Here is a 20,866-nt window from a genome sequence, read left to right on the forward strand (position 1 = left end):
GTGGTGGAAGAGTCCTCAGCAGCCAGAGAGAGCAAGCCCAAGTGTGCACATCCTTTGAGGCCTCTGTTTACATCACACTTGCTAATGTCCCAAGCCAAGGTGAAGCCCAGAGTCAGTGTGGGAGAGCTGCACAAAGGCCTCGCACAGACACCAAAGCATGATTCCTTGGGAGCCTTCAGATGTAGAGAATCTTCCAGTTTGCTTTTCTGAGAACCTTTGTAAACTGTCCTGAGACTCTCAAAGGTCAAACTGCCGGCAGCTGGAGGTTCTACCTTAGGAGGTAGGCTCAAGAGCTGGTAAGATCTTTGTTATTTTCATTACTACACTCCCATCTGTATACACAGCAAGTAGGTCTGGGGAAACTAAAATCATTGACCTTGAACCAATCCCTTCATCTCTGAGACTCAGTTTCCCATTTGCAAAACACAACTCATAGGGTTATGGAAAGGGTCACACGAGCTCCCTAGCCTTTTGTGAAAAGTGCAAAGCTCCTCACGGAAACAGATGCTCTTCTACCAGCCAGGAGAGGCTACGAGGGAAACTGTAGACTGGTGCACAGGGGACGGTACAGATATTCAAGGAGAACACAGAGCTCCGGGTGAGTGGGATGTTTAAATAATTTTTAATTTATGAAAAGACCTTTTGGTTCCAGATAACATTAACTTAGTCTCTCCCTTCCTTTTTTTCCTCTTTCTCTCTCTCTTTCTCTCTCTCTCTCTCTCTCCTTCCCACCCCCTCCCCAAGACCAACAAAGAGAAAACAGATTTTGTATGCTTCACACATCTGCTTCACCTTTTGTTCTAGCCCTAAACTGTTTCTCTATCTCATATGCAACTTGTCCTCTCCTGCTTCTAATAGCCTCACTCCAGCTTCCGAGATGTCCCAGCTTACAAGGCTTTGATGGATTGCACTCCAAGTTGATCCCTGCTCACCCATCCATCAAACATTACCAAGTCATTTTTATGTATCTGGCATGGTGCTAGGACTTGGTGACATGAAGATAAATGAGGCCTAGTTTTTATCCTCTAGGAGCTCACAGCCTAGTGATGAGATAGATGCATCAACAGGAAATAGGACTATTACGGTGTGCTATGAAAGAAAAAAGTGCATTTATTCAACAAACACGTTAACGATCCCTTACTCCATGCATGCCTCATGGTGTGAAATACAAAAAGGAATAAGACTCCCTTCTATTGCTAAAGAGTGTCTAGTGAAGGGGCTGGACAAGCCAACTAGCACCATTTGGGAACACAGAAGTAGACACGAGGTTCACATGGGAGTGCTGCACCTGTCAGATTGAAGTGGTGGCGAAAGGTTTCCTATAGAATTTATATAAAACCGGAAGTGGGTGCGTGATGGATTTCAGGCAGACAGAATAGCATGAGCAAAGGCAGACTGGCTTGGCAGAGAGTGGCGTGTTGGAGAAACCCACAGCAGCTTAGCACGCCTGGGGTGCAGAGTGGGAAGGGGGAGAGTGAAATAGGGAGAGGCAGGCAGGGGCCAGACCACAGGCGCTGGAGGACCACTGCTCACGTCAAGCTCGGAAGTGGTTGAATTTTATTTTTTTATTATATATATATATTTTTTATTTTATTTTTTTATATTTTTTTTACAGAAAGGAAGGGAGAGGGATAGAGAGTTAGAAACATCGATGAGAGAGAAACATCAACCAGCTGGGGATGTGCCTGCAACCAATGTACATGTCCTTGACCGGAATCGAACCTGGGACCTTTCAGTTGCAGAACGACACTCTATCCACTGAGCCAAACTGGTTTCGGCCAGACTTGCATTTTAGAAAGATCGTTCCAGTAGACGTGGGTAGACTGACATATAGAGGGGCAGACTGGGAGCAGGCCAATGAAATAGGAGACTCGTTAATAATTCACTTCAAATGGGAAACGACAAGAGATTGAATGCAGGTGGTCCTAGTGAGGATAGAGAGAAGGGGGTGGCTTTGGGACGCATAAAGGAGTATTATGGGAAGAATTATGTCCTCCTCTAAAAAAAAAAATTCTTATGTTGAAATCCTCACTGCCAGTACCTCAGACTGTGGCTGTACGGGAGATAGTCTTTAAGGAGGTCATTAAGTTGAAGATCATTAGAGAGGGCTCCAATGCTATATGACTGCTCTGCTTGTAAGATTTGGACACAGAGACATACAGGAAGAAGACCACGTGACAACACGGGAAAGACAGCTGTCTACCAGCGAAGCAGAGAGGCCTCGGGAGAAACTGACCCTGCAGACACGGTCATCTTGGACTTCCAGCCTCCAGAGCTGAGGAAGTAACTTTCTGTTGCTTAAGGTACCCAGTCTGCAGGTCTCTGTTATGGGAGCCAGAGCAAACTAGTACAAGGAGGACGAATCAGGAGACTTGGGGAGCATGGGGATGTAGGGCGAAGGGAAGAGACAGTAGAGGGTGACGACGTACAGGTGTTGGACTGGGGCACTGTGGCATGTGAGGCAGCTGTTTTCCACACAGGTTAGCCAGTCCAATTGGTTGAGGTTTTCTACCTGGTCTTCTTCCTCCAGGGGATGGGGGGGGTGGGGGGTGGTAAACAGTACGAAGGGAGCCAGCTTTATGCCTCAAGAATGTCCCCACTGGAAGTCTGGGTGCTGGGGATGTCACAGACGAGCTGTTCTAACCTAACCCGACAGCAACGGCTCCTGTGCAGGGCACATTCGGTGTCTTCCTGAGTCTCGAGATAGCTGTGAGGTGAGCAGGGCAGCCCCCCTGGCCCCCTTTCCCCCCACTCCCCCCCACCCCCCCCACCCCCCCGCGCTTTCACTGAGGAAAACCAGCTGGGCAATCTCTGTGCCTGAGGCGAGTTCAGTCTTGGGAGACAAACTCAGCGTTCCTCGTTTCTGACCCACAGCCTTCCCGAGGTCCCTCAGCACCACCCTCCTCCACAAGAGGCCCCTCATGGGGACCCAGCCGGCCTGGGGATGCCAGCCTCCAGCTTCTCGGCAGAGCCCTGACTCCTTGAGTGGTCCCAGTCCTTTCTCACTTGGAGATTAAATCTCCATCCCAGGGTCAGGAGGAGCAAGCCTGTGCCAAATACCAGCCCTGAAGCAGGGGGTCTGGGAAGCTTTGCTGTCTCTCGGGTCAAGGCCTGGAGAGGCAGCTCCGCAGGCCTGGCCTCCTGGCGGCTGGGAGCCGCAGCCTGTGTGCCTGCAGGGGTGTCTGCTTCCTCATACCTGAGCCTCCGCCGCTGCACGCACACTCCCGGCCTGAGCTCATTATTTAAGTCCAGCGCCCGCCCGCTGGCTGCGAGTCACACACAGGAGGGCAGAGGCACCTGCTTCTCCCGGCGCCGGCACAGGGGAAGGGACTCTCCCCGCGCCATGGCTTCCCTGGGCCAGATCATCTTCTGGAGGTAGTGCACACTTCTCTGTCTCTATGGGTGGAGGGGGCAGGGGTGGGGCTTTGGGGGGGTGCTGAGACGGCCAGGCTGCCCCATAGGTCCCCATCCGTATCTGAGCCAGCCCTGGGCTGACAGGAGCCTGGTGGGACAAGAACCTAACTTGACATAACACCCCAGACATGTGGGGCACTTGTTCAGGGTTGGGTTGGTTTTCTGCCATGAAGAGCTGACACCTGCTGAGGCAGCTCTGGACGGAGGAGTGTGTGTGCCTGACTGGGAGCACCGAGGCTCTTACGGGGGCACCGCGCGGGATGGCACAGATGCTTGGTGGGAAGGAAGAGAATCGATGGCTGATGATGGCTGAGGTGTGGGGCGGGGACAGGGGGGGGCACTCTGTATATAGCTCCCAGGATAAAGAACGGGGTTGCTTATGCTTTGCTGCTTCTCTGGGTATGATGTCCCTGCACTGGTGAGGGATTCACACCAACCCTCTTCCACTCCCCGCTCCAGGACGGGGTCCCTGGTCTTCCTGGGGGCTCGCTGGAGAGGGGACCCTGCTGCCGCTGAGAAAAAAAGGCCTTTGTAAGAGGCTAGAGCCGGCTCACCCTGGGGCTGGGATGCGGTTAGGGGTGGCGAGCAGGAGAGGAGGAGTGGGCGTGTGCAATGCTGCTGTGCAGGCAGAGCTGGGAGCTGAGGATGGAGAGCCCACAGGGGCTGGAGGAGGAGGATGCCCGGGCCCAGCCTAACTCCCCGAGCCGAAGGATGAAGGAAGCCCCATCCCTCGCTGTGGCTCCGTGCCCCGGCCACCTCTATTGCCTCTGTTCCCCTTTCGGGAGGAAAGAGAAGGAAAGGAAAGGAAGGGTTTTCCGGAAACGGCAGTGATTCCATGTCGTCCTAACTCCCGCCGCCGGTGTGTAGGAAGGCCGGTGCTCGTTGGTTCTAGGGGTCTTTTCCAGTGAAAGGAAGAAAAGGGAGAGGGGAGAGAAAACCTCAGGTTCACAGAGAAGTCTGGGAAGAGACTGAGAGAGCACTGCTTCCCAGAGGCAGCCTAGAAAATTCTCTCTTAAAACAAAAGGTCGGCTCCCTCACTGTGTCCGCCTGAAGTGGCCAGGCCTGCAGCGGGTGCTGGGGGACTGCATGGCGGGCAGGGCTGGGGCCAGCACTCCCCTTTCTGTGCCCTGCAAGGACAGCCCTCACTGGAGAAGCAGCAGGTGTGTGTGTGTTGGGGGGGGGGGGGGGGGGGGGGGGGGGGGATTTGGATTCTTCTATCTGCAAGAATGTCCCCAACGGCACCCACGTCAGAGGAGCCAGTGTTGTGCCAGCGCTTCTCTCCCCATGCCCTGGGCTAGATGCCTGACTAGCATAGGAGCCTCCTTCACTCCTCACAACAGCCTGTGAGGGTTCATTATCATTCAGAGGGGTTAAGTCATTTGCTCAAGGCCACACAGCCTGTAAGAGGCAGGGCAGCTTTGAAATCCACTCTTCTGAACTCTGAAACCCAAGCTCTGTCCCGGGTGCCCTGCCTACCCCCTCCCTGCCCACCCCAGCTCCTCCCTCTACACTGTGCCACAGTCTCATAGATATGCACACTCCTCCTTCCACAGGCAGCTCTGTTGTTCCAGGGACAGATATGTGGGCTTTCTAACAACACATGGCAACCAGCCTGACTGGTTCTGCAGGAGGCTTGGGAGACCACTGGGACGGACAGAGGCGCATCCTGTTGGCCTAGCTCAGCTATTCTGGCTCTACAGTTGCAAAGGCAGAGATAAGCCACACGGGCAGCAGATCTCTTGTGCAAAGAGGCCCCCAGGAAGAGGGTCCATGGGCAGGCTTGGTGGGAAGTTGGATCAACAAAGCTCGTCCTGAGGAAACCTGGTATCTACCCTTGGCCCTAACAAACCCTCTCTTTGCCATAATTTCCTTAATCCATAGCGATTCTTATTGGCGAGGTGATGGTGACCATTGGTGGTGTAGGAGAGCTCATCAGAGGGCCTGCAGGCCCAATGGATCGTTCTCTTAAATAATGACTAGAGAGCTCATGACCTCCAGACCTCATGCTCACATGCATGCCACTTAGGGATGGAATGCTGGAAGGCAGTTTCCACTGTGCCTGACCTCTGTGGTACATTTATGAGCTGTGTGGTCAAAACCATACTCCCCTTTTCATCATGGCTGTCAGAGGGCACAGCACTCTCCCAGGGAACATGTGTTGAGTAGCTGCTAGGAGTCTCAGGGTGGAAGAGTCATGATCTCTGCTCTGAAGGGGTTACATGCTGGTAAACAACATTAACTGAGCACTTACTATGTGCTTGCCTTGCACTAGATACTAGAGCAAAGATGATTAAGCTGTGGACAAGATTATAGGCTAATGGGGAGAAAGGCTACTAAACAGATCATTTCATAATGTGGTTCATAAATCATGAAACAGTCAGGGCAGGATGCAACGGCCCTAACTTGAGGCTTTAGAGAAGGTTTCCTGAGGCAGGTGAGGGCTGGGCTGTCTTGAAAGATGAGTTAGCGTGATCCAGGGAAAGAAGGGCGGGAAGGACACGATAGGCCAAGGAATGGGACAGAATAGGATAGGGTTAGTTAAAATAAATTGTGCAACTTGCTCAACGGTCAAGTAGTTAAAAGTGGGCAGAACAGAGCTTTGTCAATGATCATACGCATACTGCCCGGTGACCCCTGCTCAAAATGGTGCTGGACCCCAGCTGACCACGGTTTACCCAAACATCAAGGATCCCTAGATCTGAGAGACCAACGCTCCATCCACATTTACCTGTGACATATGCAGAAGTGGGGATAATGTGGACACTGGAGTTAGTCTGACCTGGGTTCCTATCCCAGCTCTCCACTTCCTAGCTGGCTGGCCTCAGGTAAGCTACTTAACCTGCATCTTCATTCCCTCCTCAGTGAAATGTGGCTCATCACACCTCCCTCCTAGAGTTGCTGTGGAAACCAAATTAGTTAATACATGTAAAGAGCTCAGAGCAGCACCTTGTACCTCGTTGGCCTCTATGTGTTAGCTAAGCTTATTCAATCATTCCCTTCCACTGGTTTTACAGAATAACAAAGTGACTTGGTGGGAGGGACAAGTCCAACAGGAGCAGCTGGGTTTAAGGGACCTATGTGTCCAAATTCAGGGATTTCAGTGGACTTCCTAGTCCTTATTCAAAGATTTCTCCTTGGGACAGAAGGGGAAATCTTCGGCTGACTGAGGTGGCAACCCACTCAAAACTCCATATGCAGTCTCCTGGCTGGCAGCAGGAGCACCACCTGAGCCTGTTAGAAATGCACATTCTCAGGCCCACCCTCCGGACCCACTGCATCGGAAACTGAGGGGCACAGCGAGGGGTTGGGGGTCAACTGCATTAGCATTCTCTCTGGGTTCCTTGACTCCTCAGGGGAAGCATAGGATGTAATCCAAGACCATTGGAAAGCACAGATATTTACATTATGATGCATAACAATTATGCAAAATTACAATTATGAAGTAGCAACGAAAATAATTTTATGGTGGGGGGGTCACCACAACGTGAGGAGCTGTATTAAAGGGTCGTGGCATTAGGAAGGCTGAGAACCACTGCCATAGAGGGATACATTTCACCCAGGATCATTCCCCAGTCCACATGTCTCCTTAGGAAATGTCCTTAGGAGAGAACAGATGGGCCTTGAGGACAAGGAAGAAGCATGGCGCTCCTGCAGGTACTAAACGAAGGTTGTGTCTGTCTTTGTAGCGGCGCTCCACAATCCCAAACCACCCGCCTGAGATGTTTCAGATTGACATCCCTTCAGTGCCACAGTGATGGGGGGACAGGCACTCCCCCTCTTCCTTTCTCTGCAGATTTTAAATAGAAATCTTCAGAGAATAAAAACCATGAAAGATTTCGGAAACACAGGCAGCATCCATAAAATCCAAGGGTCTTAACTTGTCTCTTTTAGCTTCTGATGAACTGCTCATGTACTCTTCTGCCACCACCACCACCCATCCCCCAAATGGCCGTTCCTCAGTGCTCTTCTCTTCCTCCCCTAGCGCAGTCTCAGGTGACAATCCTGCTTTATCTTTCACTGAGAAAGCAGGAGCCTGCAGACAGGTGCTCCTTCATCTGTGCACTTCCAAAACCACCTGCTGCCCTCAGCTGGGCCCTTTCCCCTGCCTCCCTTCCCGGCTCCAGAGGACAAACCTCACTCCTATCAATGGGTGACCCCTCTGTGTCCTGGTCCACCCAGCTTCACTTCCTCCAGCCAGCGTCATCCATCTCTCTTTTGCTACTCTATTATCCCCGTCCACAGGCAACCCACATGTCAGTGTTTTCTATCTTAAAAGGATAACCCTCTTGCAGCCCCCCAACCTCTCCAGCTCCCTCCCCATCTCTTCCTTCTCAGCAGACTTGCTTGTTGAAAGAGCTGTCTGAGTTCCGATCTTCCTGGGCAGGGTGGCGAGGAGTGATGAGGATCCCAGCACAGTCTGAGGCCAGGCTGCATCGGTGCAGTCTCAGCCCTGCCCCTGGGAAGGCCTGTAGACTTTGGGCCAGCCCTTCATCTGGATGGGCAGGCAGAGGTGTCCATCTCTGAGGTAACGGACCCCAGCCAGCTCAGTGAGGTGGCCAGAGGAACCTAATTTACCAAAGTCCTGGCCAGAGGAACCTAATTTACCAAAGTCCTGGCTGGGAGGCCATCTGCTCCTTGATGCTATTCTCCCAGCTGCAAAGAAGAGGAGAGGGTACAGTGGGATTTCCCCACAAGATATTCTGGTACGGACTCAGAGCTTAAGGAGCAACTGGTATGATTTCTTTTTCACTTGAAGCAGTATAATAGCATTTATGAAAAAAATTTTTAAAAGGAAATACAAGTTTTTGGTCCTGGGCCCCCTGATTACTGTGCTTTCTTTTTGTTTATGCCCTCTGTTTTTTGTTTGTTTGTTTGTTTGTTTGTAATTACTCCAGCCCCTAGTTTCCAAAAGTGTGCCCTGTATATATATATAAATAAGTATTATGTTTAAAAGAATTATATTTTCATAACATTGGGTCAACCACAATCAAATAGATTCCTTTAGCTTTAGGAATCCAACTGCAAATCGGATTTTTTTCAAACCCAACTGCAAATCATTTCACATAGTTATTAGTAGAGTGTGTATCCTTTCACAATCCGCTTTTTCTGCGGAACCTAGGTGTACTATACTAAGAATTTTAAAGCAATCTTATAGCTAAGAACATCCTTGTGTCTTACCACTGCAACAGGTGTAACTGTAGAGTAATGTGCATCTCCCTACTTCCAATGGGGTGGAAGATTCCTGGAAGCTCCGCCCACCCGGGGGCCTGGCAGGATTCCTCCATCTTTCCCAATCTGTTCAGCCCATTACCCTGTTGCATCTGAACATCATGGGTCCAGGCACCGGACAGTCTGTATTTAAGTGTCTACGACTGTTTTCCCAAGGTGAGTTCAGGGACACCGCCTCTGCCACAGAATTTCCTCCCGGAGTTCTGTAGTCAAGCGAGGCTGGGAGACCTGAATAGTAATTGGCTGGACCATATGAAATTGCCAACATTTGATTGATTTTGACCTACAGAAATGATTATTTCAAACGGTTCAGCCTAACATATACTCCCCTGGGACATTCACTATGCAATGAGCATATTAAAGTCCTAAAGCTAGAGGAATCTATTTGATTGTGGTTGACCCAATGTTATGAAAATGTAATTCTTTTAAACATAATACTTATTTATATACAGGGCACACTTTTGGAAACGAGGGGCTGGAGTAATCACAAAAAAACAGAGGGCATGAACAGAAAGCAAGCACAGTAATGAAAGGGCCTGGGGCAGGAGGAAGGGCTGAGCCCAGGAGAGACCGGCAGACCGTGGTCTCCTTCACGGGCCGCCCGCTCCTCTTTGCATCCACAGACATCACAGTTCTCAGAGCTTCCCCTTCGACAGTAATCCTCCCATGATTGACCTTCAGCCAAATAGGCTTTTTTTTGGTAACGAATCTCTGCCCTTTTCTCTCTTATAAACATGAAGGGAAGGTTCATGAGGTGACATCAGTGGCTCACCCCATTTTCCTCAAGTGACAGATACTAAATAAACACAGTGTATTATTATGACAGCCCTCTCATTATTATAATTATTAATTAGTCCATCCTTTTAGGATGTTATCATCTTCCTAGTTCATAGGTGCTCATCTAATTTGCTTACAACTTGGAGGTGAGCTAGCTATTCTGGAGCAGGGAGGAGACCTATAAGCAACCTAGACACATAGTCCAATTTGAATTTGTTCTCCCGGCACCAGAGCCACATGTCTGAGAAGAGGAAATTAAAAACATTGTGAATATGAAACTAACAAAGCCTCTTATCCTAACTTCTTAAATCTAAGCCAAGATTTGACGTGGCTGGTGCAGCTTCATGGGCACCAGCTTTGGTTCTTTTCTCATCTCCATTCTTTTCTCTCTTACGGCTCTAAAGACTTTTGCCTTGTTCTTCTAGGTATGTTATGAGAGGCAGAGCTAACCAGTTTCTGGGACAATGGAGAAGTGGGGAGGCACTGCTCTCAGGCCTAATAGGGATCTCAGTCCCTAACACAATCTGCCTCTAAGTGTCTCTGAGGGAGACCTTACTCTTCATCTCTCTGACCTTGAAATAAATCACACTTTGTATCCACTGTCACCCTGGTTCTGGATGGGTCTTAACTGCTTGGTAGCAGGAGGGGACACTAACATTTTAGTGCATTTGCCAGCACTGTGTAACAGAAATTATACACATTATAAAGAAAGGCACCAAGTAAAGAAGGTAGTTCCCTCGCTGACCCTCAAATATTTCTGACTTCAAATTCAAAAATAATGCCTTAAGCATAAAAAAAAAGTGGTACCTGCCAATGTCCCTACCAGCTAGCACATAATTCAAGTATAAAGAATACAAAACCATAAAGAAAAAAGAAAAAACTATACACAAGTCAAAATAGAAAACACTTCTTTCTGGTTTCCTCATTATAAATTTTTAGGTAAGTTCATTGAACCTTAACTTTGACCTCTGTCCCCTTGTATGTGAGTCTCTTGGTCTGGTGTGGGAATGGCGGGTTGCCATCCCTGCCTTTCTAATGCCATGCATGGGGCAAGCGGCTCTTTGGCCTCTTGAGTGTGGCTCTTCCACAAAATACCACAGCCTGGGCAAGTTTATTTTGAAGAAGTGGTGTTAGAAGAAGTTTAAGTTTAAAAAATTTGGCTCTCCAAAGAAATTTCAATCGTTATACTGTTGATATTTGGCTCTGTGGACTAATGAGTTTGCCGACCACGGGCCTAGTGAATCACCCAGGGCTGCCTGGCTTCAGGCACACTATGCTGGCCATCAAAGCTTCCTTTGGTCTATCTCTTTGAAGTTCCTGATCCCTTAGACCTCTGGACAGCACAGCTTTGTCCATGACTTGTTTCTCCAAGTTGTTTATTATGCCTGAAACAAATCCTTTGGATGACCATTAAGGCTGTCTCTATCCCCTGGAGAAATCATCCATCTTACTCTCCAGTTTTTAGAGCATCACCTAGCAGCCTATTGGGCATGAAGCCTTAATGGTGGGGCTGTATTCTCTCCATGTCACATCACAGTCTACAATACCTGCTGGGTTCTATAGATATACTCTATGTCTCGTATTTCCTTTTCTTTGAAGACATAATTCCATAATTTTTCTGGCCTCCCTTGTTACTGTGAAAAGTAAGCTATTAGTCTACTTGTCATTCTTTTCTAGGCAATCTGTCTTCTCTCTCTCACTGCTTTTAAGATTTTTGCTTTGTTCTTCTTCAGTTGCACTATGAAGTGTCTTGTAGTTTTCTTTTTATTTACCTACTTATGATTCATTGAGCTTCCTGAGTTTGAAGATTGGGATATTTCAAACATAATAAAAAATACTCAGTCTTTTTCTCTTCATTTATTGCTTCTCTCTCACTCTGTGTTCTGTTTTTCTGGACCTCTGATTGGATATAAATATTAAAATTTCTTATTTTGGTCTTCATGTGTCTTACCTTCTCTTTAATATTTAATATTTCAACTCTTTTGCTTAACCAATTCTCTTTCAGTTGTATGCAATCTATTAGTTAATGTGTCCAGTGAGATTTAAGTTTCAATTATTTATTTTTCATTGCTTAGATATTCTGTTTGACTCTTTTTCAAATCTTTATCTGGTCAGTTTTTTTAATCTTTTGTTCCATATTCAAGCTTTCCATTCCCTTATTCATTTAACACATTAAGAAGGCTTATTTTATATTCTGTACCTAATGGTTTCAATATATGAAGCCTTTTCCTTTATTCTGTTCCTGGTGCCTTTTTTTTTGTACCCTTAGGGGTTTTTTATTATAAACTTGTATTTTGGGAAGTTTCATTTGCTGAAATTCTTTGAGGCCTGGGTACAGAATGCATTTCTTCAGAGATCCTTTGCTTTTGCTTCTATTAAGCATTGGAACTACACCAACTAGGAACACTGTAGACTTAATTTTTGGTTTGGGGTTCTTCAAGACTGGAGGCACTGGAAATTCAGACCTCAAATCTCAGGAAGCATTCTTTTAATCCAGAACTAAGACCAAATGAGGTTAAATGTAAGCCAAAATCTGACTTGGCTAGTGCCTTCAGGGAAGTGGAGGGTTCTAGCTTATGTGGTTCTCCAACTAGATTCTCCAGCTTGTGTGGGCCCTTGCTGTGACACTGATGTTCTGATAGCTCTTTTGTCAGTGGAATTCATAGACAGACACTGTGTTCAGTTCCCTCTTATCTGCCGAAAACAATGTTTTTTGCTTCACTTTTAGCCTCTGCAAATCTCCTTGTTCTTGCCAGCAAAACTAAATGTTCAAAAATGCGTGTGGGTTTTTTTTTTTATTCAGTATTTTAAACATTTTTAGTAAGATTATTACTTCTTTTAAGGATATTTCTATGCACTATTGCTAAAAATTTAAATTTTCATTCCCTGCAAAGCTCCTTTTTTCTTTGGAAGGATATCTCTATTTTGAAAGACATTTGTTGAGAGTAATGACTGAAATGGCTGAAGTTTAGCGAGGACTCAAGCATAGCTGTTACCAATTAATTTCTTCTCCAGGTTCCCTTCCTGACCCCAGCCAACCAGGTCTTCCATTTTCAACTCTCCAGGGAATTCTGTAATAATTCATAGTGTCAGGAAGATTTCACACACCACAGTTTTATAAAATATTATTTTCCTTTAAGGAGGAAGATAAATGAGAATTCCTCCCATAAATGGCTACTCAGAAGTTACAAATGAGCTCGTTGCTCTTAGTAACACTGTGTGGCCATTTAATTTATTCATTAATTCAAAAAGTTTTAAATACTATCTGCTAGACACACTGGGAAGCATTCTCTAAGGTGGAGCGCTTATTCAACAGACATTTACTAAGTTCCTACCATGGAAAAGGGGCATAAGCAAAGCTTAGAGGCAAGAAACAGCCTGATATAATTAGGGGCCCAAGTAGTTAAAAATAGATAAGAGAATGGAGGTAGGGGGCCAGAAATGGGGCTAAAAAAATGGGGTAATTACAAATTTATGTAAACTTTTCTTGAGCTTATATATATGTGTTCAAACTCTTTAAACTTTTAGAATTGCTATGCATTCTTCACTTTTTATGCTCAAATCAATACTTTAGATTTAAATCGTAAGCTTTTACTAACATATGCTATCTGGATGTGTAAAAGTTAAAACAGAATTCTGTGTTTTATAATAGCCCTGTAACCAATCCCTGGTATCGCCAGGCCCTGGGCCACAGTGGTTTAGGGTGGCCACAGGGTCCAGGACAGGAGCTGGGGTGCCTACGAGAGAGCACAATAGCACCTTCCTGCATGCAGTAACTGGCTGGGAGTCCCTCTGAGGGGATTGCCGAAACCACGAATCTACAGGAGAGTGAAGACTGGTGTTCTGCAGCTCAGGCGGGACCAGAGGGAAAGGACCAAGCAGCAGAGCGTGAAATCAGAAGGAGGCCCTAGGTTCAAGTTCACTCCAGGGCAGGGGCAGGTACAGACTCCAGGAAGGCCAGAGGAGTTTCCTTTGTGTTTGTTACAGATGGACAGGTTCACGGAGGAGTTCACCTTAAGGTTGGCTCTGGACCTGGGACAGGGGTATCTCCCCTGCCTTGGGTCTCAGAACCATTCTTGGCAGCTCAGGGTCTGTGGATGAGTGCGGCTCACGCGGTCCGGGCCTCCTCTGTCCTCACAAGCTTTACCCGGCCAGCCCTGCAGAACAGTGCTCACATCTAAAAGGCGAGAACGCGTGTCTGAGCAGATGAGGGTTTGCCATGGGACTCCAGGTAGGACCTTGGGAAGACCGCAAACGTATCCCTGTGGTTCTGAGATTTGCTGGTGTGCTTTTCAGTGGGGAGATTTTCTGGTGTCACGGAAGTGAAGAGAGTGAGTGACAGAAGCCTCGGGCGCACAAACAGGACCCTGTCTCCCATTTCAGAACACAGGCATCAGAATGCTGAGACAGGGATAGGTGCTTTGGTGGGGAAGAGCTCGGAGGGTGACATGTGCTTGTTTCCAGCTTTAGTAATGAAGGCACAGAACTGACCCAGGGCTAGGCTTCCTGAGAGGAGGCAGCCCGAGCATGTGTCATCAGTGACAACACGGGCCTCCGATAGGCACCTTAAGGGCGACAAGTCAATCAGCCACCGTGCTTTAGGGCGCTGCTGAGTCATCTAGATCACAGATCACTGGGGCTCTGCGGGCCGTCCACCTGCCCGCGGCCCAGATCACCGTGACTGATGGGGGGAGAGAGTGCATGGAGATGTGCTCTCTCCAGAGACAGGCTGTCCTGTCCTTCCCCATCAGAGCTTCTCAGTTCCAGCTCCCGCCTCCCAGCTGCCATCCCAAACCCCAGTGCCTGGCTCTCCTCTCTCAATGGAGCCCAGCCTTCGGAAATGCACTGCCCCTAGCCCCTTTCATCCACCAAGGAGAGAGAAGGAGCAAGCTCCAGGCTGGGTTCAGGAGTGACGTCAGGGGCAAGTCGGAGCCAAGCCAGGCTGTGAATGGGGCCCGCTTTGGGTGGCCAAGAGGAGGTGGAAGAATGTTCTAGGCAGAAGGTGACAGGGGACAACACGGGTCAGTTTGACCAGAACAGGGGGTTCCGGAAGGGGAGAAGCATTGGACAGACAGCTTGCAGTATCTGGGGAGAGTCTTAACTTCTAGGCTTAGTTTGAACTTAAATTTGTGAGCAGTAAGAAGTCATTTACATCTGGGGGAGGGAGAAGGGGTAAAAATAAGAATCAACATTTACAATTCAAAATAGCAGCTGATATTTATACCTTGATAGTTGGTTTCCTGGGACCCTTACAACGGGCCTGTGGAGACAGCAGTGTTTAATCCGGACACAGGTCTGGGGTCAAGTGCAGCGCTGCCCAGGTGTGAAGCCCCCTGCCCCCACGGAGGCTTCCTTAGGAGAAGGCCAGGCTCTCTGGGGAGCTGATGAGGGTGGAGCAAGGGGGATGGCAGGGCCATTCCAGAGATAACAAGGCTGTCCCTGAGCAGTGCCCCTATGGGCCTGAGGAGGCGGGTGGGCAGGGCTGAGCGGACAAGGTGAGGCAGGTGGGAGGGGGCTGTGTCTGACAGTTTGAAAAGGAAGTGCTCCTTCGCTGCCAAACCACACTGCAGGTGCTGGGAGCACCCCTGGCAATCTGTCCTAAACTCCAGTTTGGGAGATTTAATCGTTAGGCTGCTTCCATCCAGACCACACAGGCTGCTCAGGGGACACCCAGCTCTTCTCACAGGACGGACACTTCGTGGGAGGTTCAGAGAGGGTTTAAAGCATGTGTGCTATTGAACACGACAGGATGTTACACTGCAGAAGGAATCTTCTGGAAAAAAAAAATTTTTTTTCTCTGCAGTGAGAATAAGGAGGACGGGGAAATGAGGTATGATTAGGAAAAGGCCCGGTAATCACCCTCACGTGGACTCCTGTCTCACTTTGCTTGTGCTTCTGGGAAGCAGTGAATGGGGCTGATGAAATGCCGGCGTGCGCTGCAGGGATATCGGGGGAGCAGTTATAAACAGAGCAGGCTTAGGAAAATAATGGAATGGCTCCGCCACAGACTCAAATACTGTTCAGGGGAAGGTGTCTATTTATTAATAGTCTGTGTCTTTCCAGCCGAGACGCTCCTTCTAGCTTTCCTTCCAGAGTCTCAGACAAAAGATCCCTCCTGACAGACGGACTTCTTCAGTCAGTGTAAAATGGGACATGTTGTCCCTCCGCAGGTGCGGCTGTACAGAACATGAGCCTGGGAACTGATCTGAATCCGGGGATTTACAAAGCGTTGGATTTACATAAAATACATCATAATAATGAAAGCCATGGAGGGGGTCTCAGACCCAAGTCCAATCCTGCTCTAATTTCTCTGGGGATGAGCCCTTGGATAAGTTACTTAATATTAGGTCTCAGTTTCCCCATCCATAAAGCAAAGATGACAGTACCTATCGCATAGGGTTGTTGTGGGAAATAAATGAGATAAACAAGGTCATGTATTCAGTTAATATCAGCTATCACCGTTATGTTCTTAACCAAGGTTTTAGGCACCATATCAGAATACCTGACTATGACCAGGGCAAGGCCAGAGGCAATCCCAGGGAATATCAGTACAGAATCATGCAACTAACGGCATTTGAAAGGGACTTTTCAAAATCATCCCAACCTAACCTGGTGCCAGAAACTCTCCCCTGCCCACATCTCTCCCTAAGTGGTTGCTCAGCCCTTGTTTGTACACACACGTCTAACGATGTAACTCTTCAGTCTCAGGCAAGTACCAGAGAGCTCTGTTGGAAAGCTTCTCTGTACATAAAGCTCAGTCTAACCGCCTAGAACATTCACCTACTGGCGTCAGTCCTTACAGAGTGATGGAGAACAGGCCCATATGGCACCTCCATGTCCATCTCTTCCTGACCCTCCAGTTACTACTCCTCATGCTCGTGTTCTCCCGCCCCCGGATCAAAGCTGGCCTTGATTTCACCAACACAAAGAGGAAAAGGAGAGGCATGCAGAGATGAGGAAACATTCTCTACAGAAAATAAAAGATTCTTCAGGGGGAAAATAATAAGTAGACAATAATCTAAGCGTCTCAGAAACCTAAAACCCATACTAATCAATATTTTTAAAATTTGTAACAGAACACATGCTCTGTTCCACATAGTGTTTAAAAATAATGCCTTTTCTCCTTTTATGGGGAAAAAATATATATATAGAGAGAGAGAGAAACTTTTTGGACAGGCTGAAATCAATGTCTTCACTTTCAGCATTCCTTTATAAACCTAGTCACTTCATCAGTTTAAGAATCAAGTAATACGTTTGTTTTTCAAAGATTTACTTGATTTACTCAAATATTCTGCTTGGTATATGTAATTTTAAAGTAGGACTTATTCAGATAAATCACACATTTGCTCATTTCAGCTAGCTTTCAGAGCGTTAATCCTTTATGGGATACACAGTGGGAGAAGGCTGATGATCTATAGGAATGTGACACCTCTCAGTTCTGTCAGTGTTTGAGACGGGGGCAGACACTGGAGAACGTAGAAACCATTCCTATTTGAATGGAACAAAGAGGCCCTATGTCTTCCAGAATGCTACGTCCTGGAGCAGATCCAGAGCCCTTGTTTTCTGAAATGGAGCTGTGGGAGCTATGCGGGATGCGGATGAGGGAAGCCTTCTGAACTGATGGCCTCCTGCCTGCCACATGGGGCTCTTTCTAGAAGTATGGTTCTTAGGAGCACGGGTTCATCTATTCGACTCCTGGGTTTGAGACCTGGCTCTCACACCTCCTAGCTGTGAGAGTTTGGTCAGTTACTTGGGCTAAGCCTCAGTTTCCTCACATGTAAAAAGGCAATGATAGTCATGCTTACTCATGGCATTGCTGAGTGAAGGAATGAATGAGACACTGTATGTATATGTAGCACTGTCACCCACAACGTGCCCATCAGCATTGGCGTTTTTGTTTTATCCTCATGGACCTCATGGCCTTCATGGACCTCAGGGACAATGAAAGTTTGTCCTTTCTTCAAAGATAGGTATCTCTGTCCTAGTTTATTTCTTGGTAACCCAGTAACACAGCCTGTCTGCAGCAGAATGGGTCTCTGTATCACCAATTAGCTCATACATGGTTGGGACACTGGGGAATGAGGACAGTTGTATCATGGAAGTTGTGTTGGTTCACATGCATCTTCCCCAAGGCGAGGGAGCTGAGACAGCAGAGGAGAATGTCAGCTTCACTGGCTTTCAGTTCTTTGGTTTTTTTTTCTCTTATAAATGAGCACCTGCTTTGGGAGCACTGTCCCCCGAGAAGCACATCCTGGCCTTGCACATCCCAGGGTGTACTTCCCTCTGTACCCCGACTTCACTGGCTCACGGCACCCTAAGTCAGAGTTTCTGCTCAGTTGTTTCTGTGCATTTTTTTAATCCTTACCTTATAAGGATATATTTTTATTAATTTGAGAGAGAGAGAGAGAGAGAGAGAGAGAGAGAGAGAGAGAGAGAAAGAGACACATCGATGTGAGAGAGAAACATTGATCAGTTGCCTACCATACACACCCCGACCAGGGATCAAACCTACAACTCTTTGGTGCACAGGATGACGCTCAACCAACCAAGCCACCCGGCCAGGGCCCTGTGCATTTTGAACATCCCTGAAGCAGCTTCCGGCCCTACCTCACTGCCAACTTTGGCTGTGCACGTTATCCCGAGGTACCAGTTACCGTTTCCGTGAGGGGCCCATTACAGAGTCACATAGGTTTTTAGTGATCTGCCCTCACCTTAACTTTGTTTTTCCATCAGCCCTGCTACCTTTACAGTGTGATTTTATAGAATGTGAGGGTTTTCAGGAGCACAATATACCATTTCGTAATTCATTTCAAGTGCTGCAGAAAGACACAGAAAGGAAGCGAGAAGGGCCACTCTTGGGGCAGAGCCTGGGGTTTAAGGCTGGTCCCTGGCTGGTGGCTCTGAGCTCCATATTCCTGAAAAGCACCTCTTCCCAGCCCAGAGCACTAACGTGTGCTGCTTGGTCCTGCCCCGTCCAGTGCAGCAGAATACCCTGTTCTCTGAGTGTCTGCTTTGGAGAGAGGACGTAGCAGCATGAATTGCTAAATATATCCCTGAATAATGCCTGTCTCTTTCCTTTCTTTGAAACTAGTCTCTTTCCTTTCTTTGAATTCCTGTGATAACATGCTCCTCTCTTTACTGAAGCCCCGACCGCATTCTGTCTTGTGCTATTACAGTGGCATGTGTGTGTGCGTGTGTGTGTGTGTGTGTGTGTGTGTGTCTGTGGACGCTCTATGTGCAAGTGCGTGTGTGTGTGTGTGTGTGTGTGTGTGTGTGTGTGTGAGTGTTACCTCAATTGCACTCTAATTCCTGAGGGCAGGCGCTTGTTTGCTTGTTCCCTGTGCCTCCTCACCTTTGCCCACGCAGTATCTTTCGCATGGAAAGCACTAATAAGTACTCCCTATGTGAACAAACCCTCCAGAAGCCCTGACTCATGTCTGGGCCCTTCTGCACAGAGTGACAACAGTGCCCTGTGAATGCCAACGCAGTGGTAGGAAGGCTTCGCTTTGCATTAAAAATTTCCTATAGCGTAGTTACTGGAAATTATGCTAGGGAAGCGAAAACCAAGAAGCAGTGTAAGAACACCTTATGTGAAATATTTTATTCATCGTTTTAAAAAATTCATCAGCAGCAGGAATTACTTAATTTAGCTGCTCTGATAGTTGCTGCTTCGCTTTCCAAGGTTCTGCAGGTCGAGCGGTTCCCCGAGGGAACGGCCGTTCAGAACAAAGCTCAGGGTGATCCTGCTCAGACAGGGAACCTGCTGACAGAGGGGGTTCTGCCTCCACAGCAGGGGGAGCGTGGGTCTGGGGAGGGAGAGGAGCTCCCAACCTCCACTATCCCATTCCTACCGGCAAATGTGCAGATATCTGCTCCGTGTCCTTGCTGTCCAGCCCCCCACAGAGAGGAGGGGGGAGTGGAGGGGCAGCGTATCTGTGGTGGGGGTGGGGTCTATGATGATTAACACGGCTGGAGTGCAGGATGCCAGGGGGACCCCAGGGGACAGTCTGGAGAGAGAGGATGAGAACCCCTTTGAAAGACCTTGTGGGTGACATCACAGAGTAGAGTCTTATCAGGAGGAAAATAGGAAGGGCACTGGAAGCTTTCAGACTATCACGAGGGCTACCATGATCACCAGTATTGTGCTCATTCTTGCCAATAGCTCAGTAGCTGACTCACAGGGCAGTCCCCACAATACCCATCAGCCCCACTGAGGAAACACACGCTCCTTTAGAAACACGTGCTTGTTAAGTAACTTAGCAGAAAGGCAAGAATGAGAGTAGCTAACACAGATCTTCCTACGTGCCTGGCACTGTGCTAAGTGATTTGTTAAAATGTGTTGACTCCATCTTCACAAGACCGGAAGTTGAGGCCCCTCCATTAGTAAGTGGTGGTGCTGGGCCTGGAACGTGGTACAGGCTGGGTCTGGAAGCCTCAGTGATCACCCCATTTCCCATTTTCAACTAGGCTGTTGCCCCTACGCTGCTGCCACTGAGAAATTCTGAAGTCACTGCTGACCCTGGCAATGTGGACAGACTGCACGCAGGGGTAACTGACAGGAGTGGTGCACCAATGCTGGGGAGGCATGGGGGTGAGCAGGCGCAGGGAGGGGACGAAAGAGAAAGGAAGGAGGTGACAGGACTGGATGATTCAAACGCATGTGAACCCTGAGCACCAAGGCTGGAACCTGCTACTTTGATGTCTCAAAATACTAAGATATTTTTATTATTCTCAGTTGGATTATTCTCCAGGTTTAAGTCATTAGCTTTTCCTAATAAATTCAATCAGGTAGGTGCAATTAAGCTCTTTTAAATTTTTTTTAATTGATTTGAGAGAGAGAAAGAGCTAGAGAGAGGCATCCATTTGTTGTTCCACTTATTTATGCATTCAGTCATTGATTCCTGTATGTGCCCTGGCAGGGGATCAGTGTAAGAGAGGCACACCGACTGGTTGCCTCCCGCACACGCCCCTGCAACCTCCCATATGGGGGTGACATTCTAACCAACTGAGCTACCTGGCCAGAGCCAACTCAGCTTTTTAAATAATAAAAAGTAATAAATGAATAGCCCTTTGGATCATCAAATTCACTGCAACTACTTCATTAGACCTTAAAGCAGCCCTCCTGTATGAGTTTGCTGGCGCTGCTGTAACAAGGTGCTGCCAACTGGGAGGCTTAAACAACAGAAATCTGCTTGTCTTGCCGTCCTGGAAACCAGCAGTCCGGGTGTCGCCTGGGCCATGAGGGAGCATCTGTCCCATGCCCGTCCCCTGGCTTCTAGTGACCTGCCAGCCATCTTTGGTGTCCCTTGACTTCCAAATCTCTGCCTTCCTCTTCACATGGTGTTCTCCCTGTGTGTGCATGTCGGTGTCCAAGTCTCCCCTTTTTACAAGAAACCCATCATATTGGGTCAGGGGCCCACACTACTCCGGCATGACCTCATCTTAA

The 20,866-nt window shown here is 48.0% G+C and overlaps 1 protein-coding gene across 2 annotated transcripts in view; it reads left to right on the forward strand.

Moving 5' to 3' along the window:
* The first annotated feature begins 3,249 nt into the window (after positions 1-3,249).
* The window catches only part of VTCN1 (V-set domain containing T cell activation inhibitor 1), a 32,776-nt gene continuing 15,159 nt past the window's right edge, over positions 3,250-20,866 (forward strand). The window contains exon 1 of one of the 2 annotated variants that reach the window (XM_036453105.2): positions 3,250-3,375. In XM_036453105.2, the coding sequence (XP_036308998.1) occupies positions 3,344-3,375 (32 nt within the window). In that variant the 5' untranslated portion in view covers positions 3,250-3,343. Of the gene's footprint in view, positions 3,376-6,041; positions 6,240-20,866 lie in introns of those variants that run through there. The other variant, XM_045586994.1, reaches the window with a different exon arrangement.

The sequence above is a fragment of the Pipistrellus kuhlii genome, unplaced genomic scaffold, assembly GCF_014108245.1.
Source record: "Pipistrellus kuhlii isolate mPipKuh1 unplaced genomic scaffold, mPipKuh1.p scaffold_m20_p_24, whole genome shotgun sequence".
In the NCBI taxonomy this organism is placed as follows: Eukaryota; Metazoa; Chordata; class Mammalia; order Chiroptera; family Vespertilionidae; genus Pipistrellus; species Pipistrellus kuhlii.